At 35.1% G+C, this 21,939-nt stretch overlaps 1 protein-coding gene across 3 annotated transcripts in view; it reads left to right on the top strand.

Moving 5' to 3' along the window:
- Positions 1–21,939, top strand: part of LOC149801612 (furin-like protease kpc-1) — a 237,224-nt gene that overhangs the window by 193,353 nt on the left and 21,932 nt on the right. For 2 of the 3 annotated variants that reach the window (XM_089955874.1, XM_089955873.1), the window contains one exon: positions 8,283–8,414. In XM_089955874.1, the coding sequence (XP_089812000.1) occupies positions 8,283–8,414 (132 nt within the window). Of the gene's footprint in view, positions 1–1,593; positions 1,726–8,282; positions 8,415–21,939 lie in introns of all 3 variants that reach the window. The other variant, XM_089955872.1, reaches the window with a different exon arrangement.

Below are 21,939 nucleotides of genomic sequence, written 5' to 3'. Positions count from 1 at the left end.
TGCTTTAAAATCTTGAGCGAACGTGGTTAATGTCAATTCAGTGAAGCCACATGACCAACCGTAGCTGCCATTTCTCATACTCGAAAATTACAAGTTCTTTGTCTGCATCTACATCACTAAGTCATCTGAATTTAATAATTTATAAAAACTAATTGCTACCTACATCAATATCAGAGCCTTTACCTAAGTTATTGAAGCTTTCATAGTTGTGATTCTAATCGTGAAAAGTACTGAACGAAATCCACGACCTCCATTTTGGAGTGTGGAGAATACAACCCAGTTACTTTAAATAGCAGATTTTATCCAGAGCATAAATAGCGACTGTGTGATCTGACGTAATGGTAATTTACAGCAATGAATGAGGTATCTAATAGGGGGTTTTCCCTGAAGGTGGCGCTACGAAAACCCACTAAAAATGGCCGATGTTTACAGCAGGCGTCAAAAGGTGCTTCCATGCGAATGGAGTAAAGGCGTCCAAAGGCACTTGCATGAGGTAAAGGGTTAATCCTGAAATTTTTCAGAAGAGAGTAGCACTTTATTTAATTTTCAAATTTCAAAAGTATCACAACTTTTTTTGGTTTAAATCCTGTTTATTTTAACCAAAACTGTGCAGTATTTGCATTGTTGCAACTTGCACTCAGCAATATGAATTATATTCACATTGGATTATAATCAAAGTATAAATTTACCCAAATTAATAAACAAGGCTGAAAATATCATTTTCAGAACTTTCATAATTGATTGAACCTGTATGACCTAGATGAAACTTTTGTTCTTTTTTGTTCAAGTTTGTATTAGTTGTATTTTATTACATTTACTAATTACTAATGACAGATTATTGGAAATGACTGCTAACTAATTTAAACTGCTTTGTACTAGGTTACTAATTTCTTAATCAATCATGCATGATGGATGTAACAATCACAGTAAATAGATACCACCTCTGTTAACATTTTAAATAATTGTCCTCGAAAGGTATAAAATACTAGTACAGTTTAAGATATAATTACAGTTTATAGGTATTCCATGTATTCATATCTGACAAGTGTATTTTCATTATCTAAATAGCCCCAATTGTGCTGAAATGTACAGTGTATAATACATGATCAAATTAGTGTTCTAGGTGATACAGTAAGTTTAATCCATTTTAGTTTGTTGAAGCAGAAACATTTCATAAGAAAATAATTTCTTAGAGTTGATCTTATTAGGAGCTTCTGAGTCAGGAAAGCTTTCCTGTTTTTTTTAAAAACTTAAAGTTGGTCAAAAAAGCATGCAGTATGAAGGTTACAAGTTTGTAGATGTAAAGCAAAAACACTGAAATTCAGCTTTTTTATTCATTACGAAATAGATGCACTAGTATATAGCAGATATGCTGTAAAATGAAGAAAGTAAAATAGATTGTACATCATTCCATCTTGTTAATCATGAAATGACCTTTCTATTCTTACATGACCAATATTTATATTATGTTTATAAGCCACTGGGGCTACTTAGATAGGTTTGATTAGCCATTGGTTTGACACTAGTTTGCATTTGCATAATACTAACACTAATATGAGAGTGACTTTGTTTTCTTGTATGCTTTGTTTGCAGTCCGAGGTGCTAGGTTAAAGGATTGGGTGCTAGTATTATTTGGGACGGATCGACATCCTCAGCAGCCTGATACAACCACTACTTCCACCTCCTCTAGTACTGCTGCAACAACCACGATAAAAATTCCACGACGTAAAGATCGCGCTCACAATCGGGATATTTACTCTAACAATTACGTCCCTGTCAGACAAAGCAAAAAATTTAAATATAGATATCCGCTCTATAATTTTCCTTCAAAAAGTGACCAATATTCCTCACATGTCTCAAAACTCACTTCACATTCCTTTGATGATGAGAATCATGTGTGTATATTTGAAACTCTGGCTAAACGGAATAATATGTCCACCACACAGTACTTGAGGATGATAAGAGTCAACCTTACAGCAGGCAAGGATCATCAACATCTCTGTGTCATGTGATCTGTGATCATGTCATCTGCATGCTTGTTGTGATTGGTATCTAATCAGTAGTAAGCATGTAGGTTCAATGTATTAGACTGGTTATGGTTTTCAGTTGTGCTTCTTAGTTGCAGAGATTATATTCACTATTACAGCTGTTTATTTACATATTACCAGATTTTTACCCTCGTGTTACATTTTGGGTTTGTATTCATTTATAGGTGATTTTGAGACATTTGTTTTGCACAGGCAGTTTATTTTTGCTTTGTTTTGTTCAACACTTAGTTCAATGTAATGTCCATGGCAACAAACAAATTTACGAATTTATTTTAGAAATGATAACCTATGGATGGGCATCATTCCAACATGATATGGCATTAAGTGTAAAGTGGCATCATACAATTTAAACTCCAGATTCTTAGTGAGGACAAAAGTTGTGGCAGTGTAATCCTGGCCTGGTCTCTTACTGGTTATGTCATCCTTATACCTTATACATGATAAAACTAAAGCCACTAGAATTCTGTTTGCTAAATATGTATCCCTGTGCTGACACTTTTTGACCACACCAAATTTTGAGCTTCTAGAGTAGATCCCTGTGGGTAAAAAGTACACAAGGAGTAAATTATCATTTCCTTATGAGCATTTGTCTTTTTGTGCTCATGTAACTGTAAATACGATTCACAAGATCATAGCTATAGTTTTATTATTGATTTCATGTTACTACCCAGGGGTAGTTATGGACACCATTGTCAGTGTCAGCTGCTGTCTAAGTGTGTATGTGGTTATTGGGTGGGGATATCGATGGTTTCTTTGTTATGACCATTGCCTGAGTTTGTAGGGATACAGAAAGATCTCAGAGCATCACCCAGGGGTCCATGTCTTAAATGTGTTGACAGTTCAGTCATTGATTACACCTGTTATTCTCAGACATGTGAGACATACAGCAGGTGATTTAATTGAAATGTATGTAATATTAACCCAACTCCCATAGCCCCACTCCCAGAGGCATGATACAAATTTTGAAACTTTTGGCTCAATCTACACCAATAATTGACCCAGGTTTCATGTACCTAGGTGTAACTGTGTAGTAGTTCAACAGCATCACATGTGTATGCATATAAACATAGATGCACTGTATTACTATATCCTTAGGTATTTCAGGACACAATTATGACTTCCCTTACTACTGCAAGGTGGCCAACATATGCCAGATGTTGTTCAGTTAAAGCTTTCTGAACTGCATTATGATCATCATTGTATCCCTTCTCAATATCCATCAGGGTTCATCTTAATTTTGACATGTCTACCTTTAAAGTTTGTATAGTATTTATAGCAAAGGTTATCTCAGCACAAAAGTAACTTTTGTTATTAATAATTATGCATATTTTGTATTTTTGCTTACTTTTCTGTGACCTTGTATTGTTGATACTCTGTTTCATATGTTTTTCTTGCAGATACTGCAATGTTTTTCTTTGGTAATTTATTGATACAGTTTTCACTTTGGGTTTGACATTTCCTGATTAGTCATTTTAGCTCACCAGCATCAGATTGAGCTTGTCAGCACTATAGAGGCCATATTTCTGATCAGATTTTGTCAGATTTAGTATATAATTTTGCATCACCATGATCTTGGGTGAGTTTAATTATACTTGACATTGGAACTGTATATGCCATATTTCTGATCGAATTCAGTAAGTAAGCCTGTATCATCACGAGCTTATACAAGTTCAGTTATGAGAAACATCCACACATATTAATGATGTGATCATGCCTCTGATTGGCTGAGCTTGTGAACACTCTAGAGGATATATTTCTCATGAGATTTCGATCAGATTAGGATAAGCCTGTATTATCAAGATCTCAGCTGAATTCAGTTAAGAGTGACATCCACTCATGTTAATGAGGATTCAGGCTGATCATATAGTGGAAATTGAACCCTCAATCTTCTGGTCGCAAGTGCATTGCATTAACCACTAAGCCATTGCATTTCCTGTATGTGTAGATTTCATTGGCTTTTATGCTATGACTCCAGGGGTGTAAGGGCAGATATAGGAATCCAAGCTGGCTGCACAGACTAACTGCCATTATTATACCATGTAAGTGTTTATACTTCAAGAAGGGGACTATGGACAGTTTCTAAGTTGTAGATCATGCCCCATGCACAGAGGAGATCGGAGGAACAGTGCATTCATCCCAAAGTCTAGTTGGTCCTGAGTTAAAATGGTGCTGCTCAGACATCCAGTATGGTTGCCACAGCCATCATTTAAAATCTTGGTTCTCTTCCTGAACAAATGGTCATATCAACATGAGGTTTTCTTAAAAAGACTTTATATGATGTTTAATTCATCTTAAATAAAAATTATGCGAATCTTAAATGCAGTATGTTTTCGGGTGGCAAAGTGATCTGAGACACTTGCCTTTACAGATCACTCACATCTCAGTTCTGTCTATGTGGGTTCTATTTTTGACTTGGCCAACATGGGTATGTGACTGAGCTTGCCAGTAGTTTCCATTACATTGTTGTTTCTTCTTGGGATCTTCCTAGGTTTATCCTCTGTCAAATATACTGGCCGCCATGTATAACCTATCATGTGCTAAAAAAATGGTATTAAACCCACAAAACCAAACCAAACCATCCTTCATTTTATGATTCATGGAACCATATACCGATTTTATGCATCCTTCAGTTCATATTCCATGTTCCATGGAGTCATATACCAATTTTGTGCACTCAGCCTCAGTTTGTGGGCATTCACAATGATCATCTACTGTGTTGTCACCCTGTTCAGGTCAATCTTGTCAACATATGGTATGGTTAGATCTATTGCAGGACAACAACAGTCTCGTCACCCTCTTCTCCCAGCTGGAATTTCTTGTGAACTGAGAACTGAAGGCTATTGCTGCCCAAAAGCACCCTGCCCATCTTGATGTGGAATTGTTTGACTTGTCTCAATCACCTCCCTCCATGCACGTTGCATGGAGTCTGGAGCTCTAAGAGTCAGTTACCAAAAAGGAGTTGATTTTAGTGATGGATTTTCTTTTTGCAGCCCTTTGGTATCAATGCAGCTACATAACCTGCTCTACCTCTCTTTATGTACTCACTGCAGATGGTCCTCCTGGCCCAGTGTCATGCCTTGTCTGGTCAAACAGATCCTCAGATTACAAATCCAACTGAGATAAAACAGTCACTGCATCATTGAAAGAGCAGAATGGCATACGGCAAGAATGGCTCTGAAACAATCCCAACTGGACATTATGGTCTGTATGGATGCTAGTTTGTATGGTTGGGATGCCCACCTATTGCTGTGCTTCACCATAGTCAGCAGCAGTTGGGGACCAGAGGAGAGTGCCATTTACATCAACCTTCTTGGAAGTGAAAACCATAATTAGTCCTTTTCATGCCTGGATCAAACATCTTTGTTGGATGGGAGCATAACCCTCGTATTGTCAAACAACCTAGTGTTGGACCTGCACCATCAGTGAGTCAGAATTCACCAAATCAGTTCTCAAAAATCAGCTGCATGCATATGGCCATAGGTATATAGGGTTAGTCATGTCCTTCTATCACTTTGTCCATCCTTCTTTCAGAAACTCTGAGTGCCCCCTCTTGCAGTTTTGATGGTTGTCCTTAAATGTAGCATCTATGTAGTATAATTATGACCTAGAGATCTGAATAATTTTGTACTTTTTAGAAACACCATCATAGGAAATAACCGTGTTTTCTGGACAAACTCTTAGACTAAAGTCTACTTTAGTTTTAAGTGTAAATTTCATTTGTTACGGTTATGTTTAAAATATATATGTAGTATCTGTTCTTTTCTTTCTCAGTAGCATTATGTATCTACACTATTAATTTTCCAGGGAAATTCAGATTGGTACTAATACAATATACATGCACACGTGCTTTCTACTGAAACTAGATGACTTCCAGTGCAAATGATTTGGAAGAACGGGAATCAGTATCAAAATGGGTGAACATGGGGTCTTATCTCAAAATTTCTGGTTTGTGTTTTCATGAGTGTAGGAGAAAAATTGCATTACTAATGGAGGGACAGACATGAAGACATAATCCCCACCTTTGTAAAAGTTGCATGGGAATAACAATCATGGTCATTATATTTTTACTTATTTAAACATTATGACTGTCAAAACACAAAACAAATTTACATTTCTCTGAACTTAATGACATAACATGTAATTACACACATTTACTATACTTACAAGACTTTTATTTTAATGTTCAAAACTAATTTTATTTTCATTACAACTATAAACAAAAGAAAATCTTGCTGAAACATTATTTCCATCTAACTATTAATATGATATTCCAGTTATTCATAAAATATATATTTTTTATTCAATTGTCTTGACTGTAGAAAAAATGTCAGTACTTTATGAGTCAGAAAATTGTGTTTTTACAAGGATTACAATTCCCTTGAGTTTTATAGAATTTTGTATTTTTTCATATTATGCAGTAGTGCTCCTTTATGATCACAGAATATTTTCAGAAAATGAATATTGCAATACAAGTCATGTGTAGATATATATGAAGTTGTTTACATCAGAATTTGCTCATTCCATCTCTTAACATCAGTCTTAGTGAAATCAAATTTATATGTGTTCAGTTGAGAGGATTTAATTTAGTTATTTAAATTATTCATTGGAATTACAAAGTCCTCGTTGATTTAGGATTAAACCACTATTTTGGAATTATTGTGAATTCATTCAGGACATTTTGGATTATATCATTGTGATATATCAAGACTGTTAGTACATCAAAACTTCAAGGCTATTGGTACATCATGACTTTCAAGGTTGGAATTCATTTGGAACACCACTGTAATTCATTCGGAATACTCTATACTTTTGGACATGTGATAGAACTTTTAGGACTATTTGGGATTTAATTAACAATATTGTAAATTCTTTTTAAATTTTTGCTTTGTATTCTGGAGAAATAAATTATTTGTTGAATGTTACAAAACTTTTTGGTTTTTGGTCCTTTCTGTTACTTAGTTTTCAGACCATTTAGTCGTAACAGGATTGACTGAAGGCTGTTGGTAGGTGGATGGAGTTTGGGGATTAATCAGTTCTTACACTCAAAATCAAGTTCAAAATACTGACATCTAATTAGCTAACATTAATATTAAGTCTAACACATCTGAAAATGACTTTCTGATTGATAAAGTACAACAGTCAGTGTTCTCACAAGATCTGAGTATCATCATGACATTTTGACTTTCCCTGTGTTGTAGTCACAATAAGAATAACATTTTTAGCTTTTTTATAACGTGTTTTTTACAGATTGTTAGAATGGGGGAAGCAGCCTTATTTTTAAGGAAATTGATGGTAGTTTTGCTGTCACAAATATCCATTTTAGAAGCACCTTTGTAGATTGTAAAACTCAGTGTGCAATAGCAAAAAAATCATTAACATGATTAAATCCTAAAATACAAGACAGTTCAGTTGTAAATCACAGACATATCAAAGAACAGAATTTCAGATTTAAGATGAGATTCTTATGCAAGTTCTTGTTGTATGTGTGCATGTTTAAGCCAGGGGAGATAATTTAGATGCTCTTTTGGGGTGCATAAAGAGGTATATTTGAGTGATAAGAAGTTAGAATGGTTATTGACAGTAGAAATTCATATTGGTACATGGCACTAGTAGCATACAATTGTTTAATGATAATTCCTTGCCACTAATAGGCAAACTGTTTCTGTATGCACCAAAGATTAATTTTAAGATTTTTTAAAAATATCTGATGAAGAGACAGATTTTGTGTAAATGTTCTCGATTTATTTTATCGAGTTTTCAGTGTCATTAGCATATACTCTTGCACTATGCTAGAAAATAATTTTTAGAAAACATTAAAATGGTACATTTGCTTAATTTAAAGTACCGGTAGTACAGCATCATGAATAATTCCTCAGTTGATTTCCAGTTTACAGATAAATTGTATAAATAGTTGACAGTATGATAGATTGAGAGAAAACATGGAGAAGAAAGGATAAATATTTAGTACTGAGTTGAATGCATTTAATATTATTATCTGATAATGAAAATGCAGATAATAAAATGAAGACAGAGCAATTGTGTATATATTACCTTGTATAATCCAATGCAGATTTGAGTGCTGTTTCAACATTATATCAATAACTGTATTGTTTAATTTATTGTTCAGTTTTCATGGTTTGGTTTTTAGAATTTACATTCATATAGAATCTAGTTTGGATCAAATCTTTTTCATGTTACCTTCAGCATCTCTTTAATGTATTTATATTGTTTCAGCTGAGCTAAAAGAGTGGACTCTTGTTGCTATGGGAACAGCGACCCATCCACAGATGCATGATATCACACCACCTGCCAACTCTGATCATCCATTCACATGTTCTGGCATCACCTCTCATGGCGTCTGCATTGGTTTGTATCCGTTTGTTGCAATTGCAATCTTTCTTGGTTAGATACTGTTTTCAATCACAGTGACCTCGGCCTTTTTTGTCAAGAAAAGAAAAACAACTTTGATGCATAGGGCAGATTTTGATTCCCTTTTGAGGGGAAATATACTAAACAGGAATAGAATTCTTGCACAGCAAAGAAGTACACAGCCTGCCTGTGTTCAATTTTCTGACTCTATTGGGACTGATAACAGGACAGTTAAACATATTCAGTCTAAGCAATATATTGTTAATTGAAAGTAGCTTTTGACTCATTTTTTTAAGACAATTCATTAATACATTAGTTTCTGTCGACACAGTAATATACTTGTATTGGCAAATGATAGGTTTATTCTCTTGAGAGAAATTCAAAATGTCTGCCTCAGCCACATATCTATCATTTTTTCACAGAAAAGACAGGACTTTGATTGATACTATTGGTTTTTTTTATTTATTTTTTTTGTATCAGATGCATCAGGAGATAGTGAGACATAGGTATTATTTTGTTGTGATGATTTTTTAGTATTTTACTGCTTCATCGTGGAGCATTATCTGGAGAGATTAAGTCCTCCACTGCATTGCATGGGGTTCCGAAAATACACTTGAGCTGTACTGTATGTCAAACATAAATGTGGATTTGTCATTGAGGGCACCACTCTAGAAAATCCCAAACAAGATTACAAAGGTCTGAGTACTTGGTTCCAGTACGCTGTTTTAAATATGTCACCACAGTGTAGTTGTAGGACAGAATGAGAACTCCATTCCAAAGTATCCACCAATGAAAAGCTTTCAGTTTCATCTTGAGTATGTTGGTAATAATGATTCTGAGGGGGCCACACTCCAATCACTATTGCTATGGATGTGAACACAAATGACTGGGGGTGTACATACAAAGGTATCCCTGACGCAAGTCCAGGATGGTTTCCCTGTCTTTGAGATGCAACCTCGTATTGTGCAGATTGTGAAAGTTGGTCCAATGGTCAAGGCTTCAGCCTCTATTTGGACCACATTATCATTGTTATGGCTGCCCAAGAAAGTGACCAAGGACTAAGGTGTCTGCTGCCACATTGAGCAAAATGTGGCAGGCAAAGGAATTCTCTTACTAGTAGAAAGATTGCTCCATGTAGGCAAGGAATCTACCATTGCATGAATTAAATTCCCGTTCCTGAGGTAAACATTCTTTATACTTGAGCATTGATTCCACACCTATTCAGCCAAATTCTTGAAAGGGTACAAGGTCAGAGATGTCCTTTTGACCAGGAGATTGAGAATGAAAAAGGAGGGTAACACATGAAATCATGTCTCACTCCAAAATATAACTAACCAGCTGCTTTCTAGCCTGACATAGGTGAATGCAATGAGTGGAACCTCTTGCACGTCCACACAGTTGCACAATCTCCATAATGAACATCATTAGAACCTGTTGTTGCATTCCATCACAAACCCAGAAGCATTAGAGAGTTGATTCAATGCATTTAGGTTGACAGCCAAGTGATTAGTGTTGCTTTGTATCTGAAAGAACTCTGGGCAAAGGCTTGGGGGAGGCGGGGGGCAGAATAACCATTTGTCTGGTCCACATGTCATCATGGTAAATCTTCCCCATTTGGTAGCAAAAGATTACAGCCTTTTCCCTACTCAGATTTGTGATAAGGGGGGTATAGATATGTCATTTGAGATAGGGAGGGTCTCCTAGAATGCTGGCAAAAATGCAATTCTCCTAAGGTATTATGATTAGGTAAGTATTATTAAAGAACCTTATTTTACTAGAAAATTTTTTGGCTTCTTTGCCATTTATGTGAACCCATGCATACAGATTTGTTATTAAGTGCATGAATGCATTGTCTTTTCTTCACAACAACGAAATAATTAAGAATGAGACTCGACTTATTTCACCTTTGTCTTTATATTTCCAGAACAGTTTATGGTCAGTTAGCTTGAAGCAATAATTTTTAGTTGTGTATGTTTTTATAGCAACTGCCAGAACTGTGATTTCTAGAGTTTTAATTACCCTTCAATAATGCTTTGATTGGATATCAGAAGAAAAAAATCATACATTATGTTAATGAGAACTCATGCATGGAATAACCATCGGAACTTATGCGATTTTGTTTCAGTTTGGTCTGGTATGAATGTGATTTTGTTATTAATTTAATCAATGTTTATCATGATTTTGTTTCAGTTTAGTCTGGTATGAATGTGATTTTGTTATTAATTTGTTCAATGTTTATCATGATTTTGTTTCTTATTTGATGGGATTTCATTGTCATAAAGCCATTACAAATGATACTGATTTATCATCAGATATGGTGGCTGTACCTAGAAATATAAACTTTATAATTAATTTTTTATCAAAAACTGCTTTTCGGAATCAGTCTTTGACAGTTATGAAGACCTTTAAAACTTGTTCAAATTATGTTAATCAACAGCCAGATATGACTATTGTTACTAAAAATAGAAAAACTTTTAAGCAACTTTGCTACAAACACGTTTCAACCAAAGTTGCTCAGATTTGACAGAGGTCATTGTGGCCTGAAGATCTTTTTTAATTTTATACTAATGATGCCCATCATATCAACTATAGCAACGTTTAGTAACAGTAGGTAAACCTTTGAACAAATGCTTCTTGAAAATACCTGCTTAACAGAGCTTGGCAGGATCAGAAAACAGCTTGGCATGAAGGTCGTACAGTTTTGTACAAATAATGTCAATCAACAATGAGATACAACCAAATTTACTAAACCCAGACCACCTTCAAACAACAGCTTCTCAAAAACAGCTTGACAGATTTTGACCACACTTTCCAGAATGCTTCCTATCAGCCCTAATTATTTTTTCAGCTGTTGTTAATTTACATGACTGATGTCAGTCATTAATCTCAGGTCCAATGTAGCCTCTTCTTTTTACAAGTTATTAGGGTTTCCATGATGGATTCTTGGCATTATTCACGTGATGTAAATGTACAAAGGGTGAGTTTTTATGTTTGTGCTATGTTAATCCTATTTGAGATTCTTTTCGTCCATACGAATGTTTTGGGTCTATATGTTCTCTTCTTTTCTTAGGGAGATTGATTTCATATTGGTACATTGAGTTTATGAAATCAAAACGTTTAGATGAATTATTTCAAATTTACACATTCACAAAGAATAAACTCTGATAATAATGAAAATGAAGATGTTTGCTAGACAGCTTATACCTGACAGTTTTGTCAAATTATATTTATTTCCAGCAACTTGTATCATTTATAGGACTGAAAATAAGATGGCATGCAGCCTGTAAACATTTTCAAATAAAATTTCTTTAAAACTTCATTCATCATAAAATGATTTAAGCATATTATTACATTATTATTACATATTATTACATTATTATTACATATTATTACATTATTATTACATATTATTACATTATCAGCAGCTTTATATTAAATTTTAAAACATCTCTTTTCCTCGAGATTGTTCAGTCATATTTCTGTTCCATAATAGCTGAGTTGCTATTCTACTAAATTTTGAATAGCTATCTTTGGCACCCTTTTTTACCATTACCTGAAAGAAGTAAGGCCATTGGTGAACTACTAGCAAAGACTTCTTGCACAAAAAGGTAGCTTATTAGATTAGACTAAGAAAAGCAGGGGCATGATTGAACCCAATTTTCTTGTTTTTGCTGTTTTTCATCCCTTCAAGTTTTGTTTTAATGCTTTGAGAATATTCATTACTTAATCCCTTTTATAAACAAATTCATTGATTCATTTCTGTTGGCTTTGTTACCATAATTAGATCTCATTTTACTTAAATTCATTTCCATTATTTGAAAAAAAAAACATGGATGATATTCATCCGTACAAATGTACACATCTCCTAATAACTCACAAGTGATGGTTCCATAAACTGAGGTGCCAACTTTTCCTGATCAAAATCAGAAAGAAAAAAAATGAATATTTACAGTTTTTCCCAAATATTTAAGCATTAATCATAACCGATTCAACATGTTCTTTTGGATGAAAGATGCTTTCTGCAGTCATCTTTAGCCCAGTGAATGTTTTGGGTTATTCAGTTTTACATTTTTGTAGCTTCTTTTCCTCAGGATGCCCATGGACTACCACTTTGGCTTGATTGCCGGGCTTCTGCAGTAAATGAGTGTTACATTTGAATGTTGTGACATTTGATTAGTCAGACACTGGCAGCACACAGCAGACATGGACCGTCATTGTATAATCCACAGTATTCTTCCAAATTTGCTAGACGACTTTGAAGGATCAGACAGAAATTAACACACTGTAGCTGTATACCTGTTTGGTATGAAAATAACAGATCCAATAAAAAAAAACAACAGAAATTTATAATACTGAACTGTTAGATTTTAAATACAAAAAATGCATTCCATGTATTTGTCATGGGCATTCATTACAAATGAAATGAAGACTATTAGTAAATGGATATAGCAATTGGAGATCTAAAAACAGTGTTAAAATGTTGATGCCTTCCCCCCCTCCATTTATCAGTAGTCTTAATAAATTTTGTAATTAGACCCTGCATACGAATAGTTCATTTCTTACATTATGAATTTGTGATATACATTTTGGCAGTGTGAATGCTTAAATAATTCTGTTCATTTTCTTAATTATTGAAGCCTTCATAAGGTATCCATGCATAAATGTTTTCATTCTTGCTTCACGAACACTTATTTTTAAAAGAAAATTTCTTTGTCATGGTGTAATCCTCATTGACTACTTTCATTTCAACATCTTTCTTGAACTTTCTCATGTGAATCAGGGTGCTATACTTAAGTGGTTTCTAATTGGTAGGTTTTGTGATGCAAGCATTTGGCATGCTTTCGCAAAAAAAATGAACTAAATATAACGCTGTTCAAGTTGCAGTTTACCTGTATAAAATTATCAGACCTTAAAATCAGAATCTGAGAATGTGATCGTAATGGTGTAATTGGAGTTTAAAAATAGGAATGATTCCATAAAAATATGAATGGTTGGCATCTCTGTATAAACATGGAACATTGTATAGCTGACAGCATGAGCTAGATAGGGATAGTCAATTTTTGATTAACAGTTGAGTGAAAGGGGGTGGGATGTTAGCAACATAGGTTGATACATAATAATTACAGTCTGCATTGCCCTACACAAATAGTTATCTAATGGATTGAAATATTCATGAATATTTTAGCTTAAAAAGTCAATTAATGACACTTAACTGATGACTATAATATTTATCAAGTTTGCATACATTTCTCTAAAATGTCATATTTTAATAGCATTGGTAACTTACCCATTGTTATTGTTCACTTTTACTTTTTCATGTAGAAAAATCTCATCTGTTTATTCCTCTGTCGTCAAGGAAATATCACAGAGGTTATCCACAGTCCAAGACATTCTTCAATGGCATAGAGCTATAGTATGTTCCTTCCTCTACCTTGAGACCTATGGTCTCTGCCTCCAGTTACAAAGTACATTCCATTAAGTGGGCCATTGGTTATTACAACTGGAGCCTGGGCCTGCCTTCCCATTCAGACAATTGAAGCCATTGAGCAGTATTTCTGGCTTCTGGTCACCACAGCTTCCCATGCTGACCTATTCTCAGTGACTTCATTTATTGTGCTGAAAGAGGCCACTCAGACACCAGTCACTTTATAACATGTGCTGGATGCTGTGGCCATTACATCCAGGCATTCACTTTCTGTTGCAATGGCTTCATCGGTGGAACTTACACACATCATGATGTTGTGCTTGACTCCTCAGAGTTCTCTCTTAACCAAACTACAAATCTTCTAAGGGCTTCTCCATTGGAAGTTGAGACACTCAATGGAGGACTAATCCCTACTGTGACGTCACAAAATTTGAAGGATCATCACTTTAGATCTTTCACAGCTGCACTTGGCCCATCGCAATCAACCAAGAAGTCTATTAATTCAAAGCACCCACATCGGCTGTCCTCTAAATTCATAAAATAGATGCAGCCCCAGTTCAATGCACAACCTCAAATGAGACATCCTTCTCATCAGTCATGTCCTTGGTATTGAAGTCAGCAAAGAGCCTCTAAGGAGGAAGTTTTCCAACCCACCTTCCCTTCTCGTGGAAAGTTTGACAGCCCTATGGATTCCCACCCTCTTCTGCCATACATTCCTCTCCCAAGCAACCCCATAAGTGCACATCTTAGGTCTGTTTTTGGAGGTTTGGTCAAATGTCATGGATGATGGATGGGTCCATGGTATTGTGAGTGAGGTTACTGATCATTTTTGGGAAAAATCCCCTCTTTCAAGGACCTCCATGTTCTTTCATCAGTCCAGTCTGGTGAAATTAAGAGATGCACACCCTTTTGCAAGAGAGGCAGTTGAGAGAGTCCTGAAGGTCAGTCATACACATTCTACTCCTGAATCTTCCTGGTCACCATGAAAAGCAGGAAATTTTATAATCAAACTCTCCCTGTTAAACTAGTTACTTCAGGAAGGAACATTTCAGAATGGAGACCACTTCCTCAATCCAGAATACAAATCATCCACTATATTGGCCGGTCTCCAGTATTTTGACAAATAGCTGATCTACAATATTCAGGTTCAGTCCCTCAGGCTCTGTTCTGTTATGGTCCACAGTAACTCATTTGAGTCATACCCCCAACCACTAGAAGTCAGAATTCATTTCATCTCAAGACTTTTTTTTACATGGGGATGAATCCTGGTAGTTTTGAGGTATATGAGTAAAAACATCCTTGTCTGCTCACCTCTGCATGTCCCTGTCCAGTTGGTTATTAATGAAAATTGTGCTGTCTTTACATCCAATATAGCCACCACAGCAGGCTTGAAAATCTTGTTATTGCTGCTTTAACCAAATGAATTGTCATACCAACATGGGGCCTTTATTAAAATACTGCTTAGTCTAGTTGGTCATAAATGAAAATGATGCATCTTGAAAATCTTATCACTACTACTACAAAATGGATGGTCATATCAAAATGGATTTTTCATTAAAAGACTCCTCTAGGTGGTCCTAAATGAAAATAATATAACCATCACAGCAGCTATCTTAAAAATCTAGTTTCATGTGGAAGACTTATTCTTTTACTCTTAACCCCATGCTTCCCACCCCCTGACATGACTGTGATTTTCAGTCATTATTCAAGGTTATTGGGTAGTTCATGGTTCCGTGAAAGACAGATTTTACTCCAAATACAGTGTGACCCCGCTATAACACAGTAGTTGGGGGCCATAGAACCCAACCATGTTATAGACTGAACCATGTTATAAGCAAATAGGTCAGTTAGCTGAAGGAAATGATGCATATACCCCCAAAAATTTGGGGGGAAGGGGAGGTAGATAATAAAAACGGGCACAAAAATATATGCTTCATGAGCACAGTTACCATCTTAAATCGATGCATATTAAATGAGAAGTACACTTGTAGTAAAAACAGAGAAGGCATGTATAATAATGTACTTTTTTCAGAGAACCATGCATTGGTACATATTCATGTTTATATATACATGTCTAACATATAGCATGAGTAGAGTATCAACACTGCATACTCACATACATTGAATCCACAGTACAAGTAATTCCATCAAAATTATACACACACACACATCTAAAATATTCATTAATTTTGTCACAGGTCATATAGGTCTGAATTCAGTGGAAAAAAGTAGCACAGTCACGTAACAAATATTGAAGCACATTTACTTTTCAGTATGTCCCAAGTTGGTAAAAGTTAGTTTCCGTTTCAGTCGCAGTTGGTAGTGTTCGTAAGTATTAACGTTTTGCCTGCAAAAGGGAAACTTTCACAGTACACATGTTCCAGTCACATTGGAAATTAAAACAATCCATCAGGTTCCATTGCTTTTATTTAAATTTGGTACTGACTTCCTTTGAAGAAAGGTTCTTTGTTTTTATTGGGGATTGTAGTTGGCTTTCTTTGATGAAGGGTGCGTGCATTATTGAAGTCACCACTAAAGGACAGCTTTGGAGAACCAAACAAATGCCCATTTCTTATTGTGGCAGCAACATCAAATAATTGTATTGCAGGATTGACACTGATTTTTTTCATTTGCTTAGTACGTTTTCATAACAATCCGTGCTTCAGAGGTAATCTGTTTTCTTTGAAGTTCCAGCAAACTATTTTATCTGGGTACATTTTAAAAAAGGAATTTGCTGTCATTTTGTTGATTGTAGTTACTGTTCCTCCCTGCTTATTGAATGGACCAACAAGTAAGATCTTGGGGTTTTTTTTGTGTTGTGATTTACATTTGTGGTAGCAGAGTGATGCTGCCTTCCATGCATGTGCCAGAAATTTAAAAATGGGTCAATAGACGATATAGACACAGGTATTCTGGTCTGATGACAGGGATAACTACAGAAAATGTGAGTGTTCTGACAGATTTAATTCTGAGTGAAAAGAAGAGGAATTTTACTTACCATCCACATACAAATGTCAGTCTATGTAAATATATTACTTACTAGCGAGCAGCCGAAAATCTGACGAAAGATAGATTATGAGATAATGCTTCATCCGGTTGATCTCCGTTACCGGAAGTGCCAACAACAAAAATAAGCAGATATCTCACAACATACAGTACTCATGCTACATGTCAACATAAAAAGATTTAACAATGTGCTGTTAAGATGGTTTGTTAGTAAGAATTTGTTAATGTAACATAGATAAATATCAGAGCATTTTATATCAAGTTTGCGGCTTCCTTTCATGGGGCCTCTGAATTCCTCCACTCCAAGCCAGTGGTTGTATATACAAGTTTAAACAGCCAACAATGTCTCCAGTAAAAAAAATTGCCAGATGGCACACTTTGCTGCCAATAAGGAGAAGAAAAAAAGCAATTTGCGACATTGGTGAAGCCCTGCATGATCCCAGAATAAACTTTTTACATGTTAATTTTCATACGTTTAAGAATACAAATCTATTTTATCATGTAGGAGATAAATACCTATAAAATTTCAGGAGCCATGCCACAATTCTCTTTTATTATTAATACACAATCTCTTCCCCAAAATGACAATAAACTTTGGGGATTTTTTTCATACTTTAAGAAAGAATTTTTTTTCATGTACAAAAAAATACATATCAATGAAATTTTGGGAGCCACAGCACAAACATGTATCCAGATTCAGTTTATAACAGATGCATGCTATAGCAGGGTCACACTGTATTATTTCAGTAGTTGGAATAGTATGGAAGTGTGGTTCATTTTGTAAGGCAAATTGTTGAAACAAAGCTGTGACTTAGAGAAGAATGAGCTCTCAGCAAAGCCTAGCAAAGCTAAATGTTAGAGCTTCTCTTTCATTGATAAGCACAGCAAAGGGAGCATTTATACCACAAACACAATATCCAGATTAGTCATTATGGAGTGTAAAGATGCCATTGGGTACCCAGGTACTAGGGTACCTGCCCATTAATAGTAACCGGGGTAATAAAATGAACCACCAGGTATCCGTTTTAAAACAAAAAAGATTCCAAGTTCAGATCAAGACACAGAATAACAATTACAAGGCTCATGTTGTGTGCATATTTATTCATTATCACAGGGGCTCGTATGGTTGCCTACAATTTACTTGTCAAACTTCTGCTATATAATAATACAAGGGAGGACACTTCTCTCCTTTCTCACACTCCCTATTTAAGCATCAACGCTGATATTTAAAGCTAGACCATCATAACTTTGTGCCTTCCATGGTTTGTGCATCATTTTTCTCGCTACTGAAATGCGCTTGTTGTGAGATCCTGATGACATTAACTTGGTAAATACCTTTCATCGAGGGGGCCCCGAGTGGCCAAGTGGTCTAAAGCGCATTCCATTAAGGATCACTGCCATCTCACCTCTCTTTGCGTGCGTTCGAGTCTCAGATTCAGTCATTGTGGGTATGTGAGAAAGCTTGCCAGTAGCTTCTCGTGGGTTGGTTCTTTCTGGGGTTTTCTCGGGTTCTTCCTCCACCATTAATACTGGCCGCCATGTATAGCCTATCGTGTGCTGAAAAATGGCGTTAAACCCTATAATAACAACAACCTTTCATCAACAGCGACAGTAAGTACTGATTAAGAAATATTAGACAAAATAAAATTTAAATTCGTTATACAGTATAAATGTCCAGTTTAACTAATGCCATTCTTCCACAAATTTTTGGCCCTGGAGCAAGTATTAGCTGTTCAAGTCAGGGCCACTCTTCACGTGTTTGTTTACGTGTTTTTTGTTATTAGCAGGAAACCCAAGACAGATATTTTTGTCACAGCAAAGGCACTACAAAAACTTGGTTTACAATAACATGTACTTCTTGTACCATATTAGGAAAAAATGAATGAAATGGAAAACTCTACGGAATGAAATTATTCACTAAAATATTTAACTATAAGGGAAATCTTTGTTATTTAATAAGACTGAAAAAAAATCTAATAAAAATTGACCGCATGTGTAAATATGGTAATCTTTGCATTAATTTTATATGAATGTGAAATCACTTGTCATATTTTCATTCTATGTTGACACTAAATTCATAGTGGACCAGTCTGAAAGTAAATGGTGTCAGATATCATAAAAAAAATGGGCTGTATCAATGTGACTGTTGGATGTTATGACTGAATAATGTGAGAAGGGGATGATTTTGTTAAACTTAAAAAATGTTGCACTGGACAGTTGTTAAGGGACAAGCCATGGCAGGTCGAGGATACTACAACAGTCATCATTTGTGCACTTTACAACTACTTAAGAAAGTTTCTGTAGACTAGTTAACATGAGTGTTATGCATAAATAATTTATCCATTTGTTTTGTGTATATACATTTGTATTAACTACAAATCCACATGGATTTAGCCAATTTGTGACAAACATTTTAACTGCAGATCCTGGTTAGTTACAAAAATAAATGTATGTTAAATAAATATGTATGTTTTGCATTTAGTTTTCTGTAATTATGGATTTTAATGAATAGATTGCTCTTTTGATTTTCATATTACGCTTTTTTGCCACTTATATTAGTGATAAATTATACTTATACCTCTCTTGGGGGTTGGCATGTGTAAACCTACAACAAAGCAGTTAGGTTAACATTTAATACAGTTTCCCTTTGATCAGGTACTCAGGTAACTAACTGATCATTAGGATTGATGGGTACCCGGAAGAAATTTCCCAAAGTTTTGACATCTCTAATAGAATGTGTGATATCCATCAACATAGCAAGGCACACTACATTTGAGACAGTGCCCAAATGCAGATCTCAATTCTAAAAGTAACAAAAAAAATTAAATATTTTAACTTCCGGTAAAACAATACACCTGCAACAGATCAATATAATTCACAATACAGTGCCTGTGATACACTATCGATACAAATATGAACTTGATTGTCATTTCATCTATAGCCATATTGGATGTCAGATTGGCACCATTTAACATCAACTAGACATCATAAGAAGTCTTTCAATGGAAACCCCATGTGGATGTGACTATCCATTTAGGATAAGTAGCCATAACAAGATTTTCAAGATGGTGGTAGTGGGCATACTTAATGTCCAATTGGCACCCTTTTCATTTATGACCAACAAGACAATGGAATGAATGTATGTGTAAAGTTTCGTGGTGATCCAGAAAGTATTTTAATAGTTGTAACAAATTTGTGCTAACGGATGATAGATGTTGGATGACAACAGATGGACAACAGACTATCCCATAAACTCTTTTGATCTGTGACCAGTAGAGCTAAAAACCCATGGTGATACAACTTTCCATCTGGAAGGAGTAGCAGTAACTAGATTTTAAATGATAAGTAATGTTCATAAGTCACACATGGGGAACAAATCTGGAATGTATTTGTTATGTTAATACAAGTTTTCTATGCTTGAACTTGCTGATATAATATAATATTCAGCATGAAATTGGCTGGGGGAGGTGATGATTTCAAACCATGTGAGATAGTTGCCTTGTGATAGTTAATTTGTAGAAAGGCGAGTGTGTGTTGTCAATATCCTTTCTTTGTTACTGATATAAATAAGTGAATGTGCCCACCATGGTTTCAGATGATTTCTCAATTTAAAGAATGAAAAGGCAAATGATTAATAATTATTTATGACTGCTGAAGATTAAAGTAAATTGTATAGTCAAGTATCATTTTGTATAAATTCTTCATCTCTTGTATTGATATGGGTATCGATATTGAAAAAATATTGATTCAGATTTTCACCCCGGATTTTAACTGGTGTTGCATTTTATGTTTTACTCACTGCTGTGCAAATGGAAAAAGATAATTAGAGGACAAAGTGCTAAAGGACTTTAAAGTCATTGTAATGGAAAACTGAAAATAATAAGGCAAACATTGGACAACATTACCATCCAGTCTCTGCTGAGATAAACTCCAAGGACACTTGCATCGCCTTCAAACCATTGACTGAATTGTTAAGAGCATTAAAGACTGAATCTATTTAAGAGCATATTCCACTGTCCAGTGGATTTTAAAGCCAAAAACTCTCTGTAATTTTTTATTTAATGACTGTGTGGTTGTGATTAAGCACAGATAACTTATTCTAATTTGTACAACATTGCTTTGTAGGGTCACATTCATGGTCCAACCTTGGGACCTCCAAACACACTTTTTGAATCTCAGAATCTCACATCACTGTCTGAGATTTTGGCAGGCATCGGATGGTCATATTGGCATGGCAAGTTTTATAGTAGTGTATTGTATATCATAAATGAAAATGATACCAGTCTTGCATCCCATATGACCACCATGGCTGATTCAAAAATTTGATCATGCAAGAATATCGGATGCCTTCAGCACTCAGAATTAAAACTAGAAATCATCTTATTTTAAAGTCCTGGAAATTCTTTTCAAATACTTACTGATAACAAAGCATCAGTACTGTCAAGAAACTTATTTTTTATCCTTATGACTTCACAGTGTTGTCAGTGCCCAAGACATGAGACTAAATTGTAAAGATTTGACTCTCTAATCATTTACATGCTGATATGATCAGTATTTTTCTTTTATTATCCATTAAATCAGAAGATAATTGAAAAGCTTGACCTTCTAAATGTGTGAATACCGGATGATCAGTATGATTGGCTTTTTGGCAGAACAGTCCAAATTTGTCATGACCCATTTTATTTTTGTTACCAGTTTGAATGAGATCTGTAGATCTTGTTGCATTTTCAACAGGTTGTAAGTTATCAGTGTAAAATGACAAGGGAGTGTTTTAGTTGTTTCCCTTATCAAGCCATTAACATTAACATCTCTTCCAAAATAGAAATATTTCAATTTCCTTTCAAGTCACAGTATCAGAATGGGTTTATTTAGTGCTTGTTTTTTAAGTCTATCATAAAAAGAGGTTCAAAAGATCTGGCACACATGTGAGTAATACAGAAGATGAATAAGTTGTATATGTTACTTCCTAAAAGTGTATATAGGAAAATAGAAACAAGGAAGTATATTCCATAAGGACAGTGGGTGAACAATATGATCTCTCAACTCACAAAGTTGACTTGCAAAAAGGAGTTGGTTCATGGGAGAGGGCAC

Source organism: Sinohyriopsis cumingii, chromosome 4 (genome assembly GCF_028554795.1).
Source record: "Sinohyriopsis cumingii isolate HCF-2022 chromosome 4, ASM2855479v2, whole genome shotgun sequence".
In the NCBI taxonomy this organism is placed as follows: Eukaryota; Metazoa; Mollusca; class Bivalvia; order Unionida; family Unionidae; genus Sinohyriopsis; species Sinohyriopsis cumingii.
Note: the sequence above shows the minus strand (reverse complement) of the source record. Positions and strands in the feature narration are given on the sequence as shown.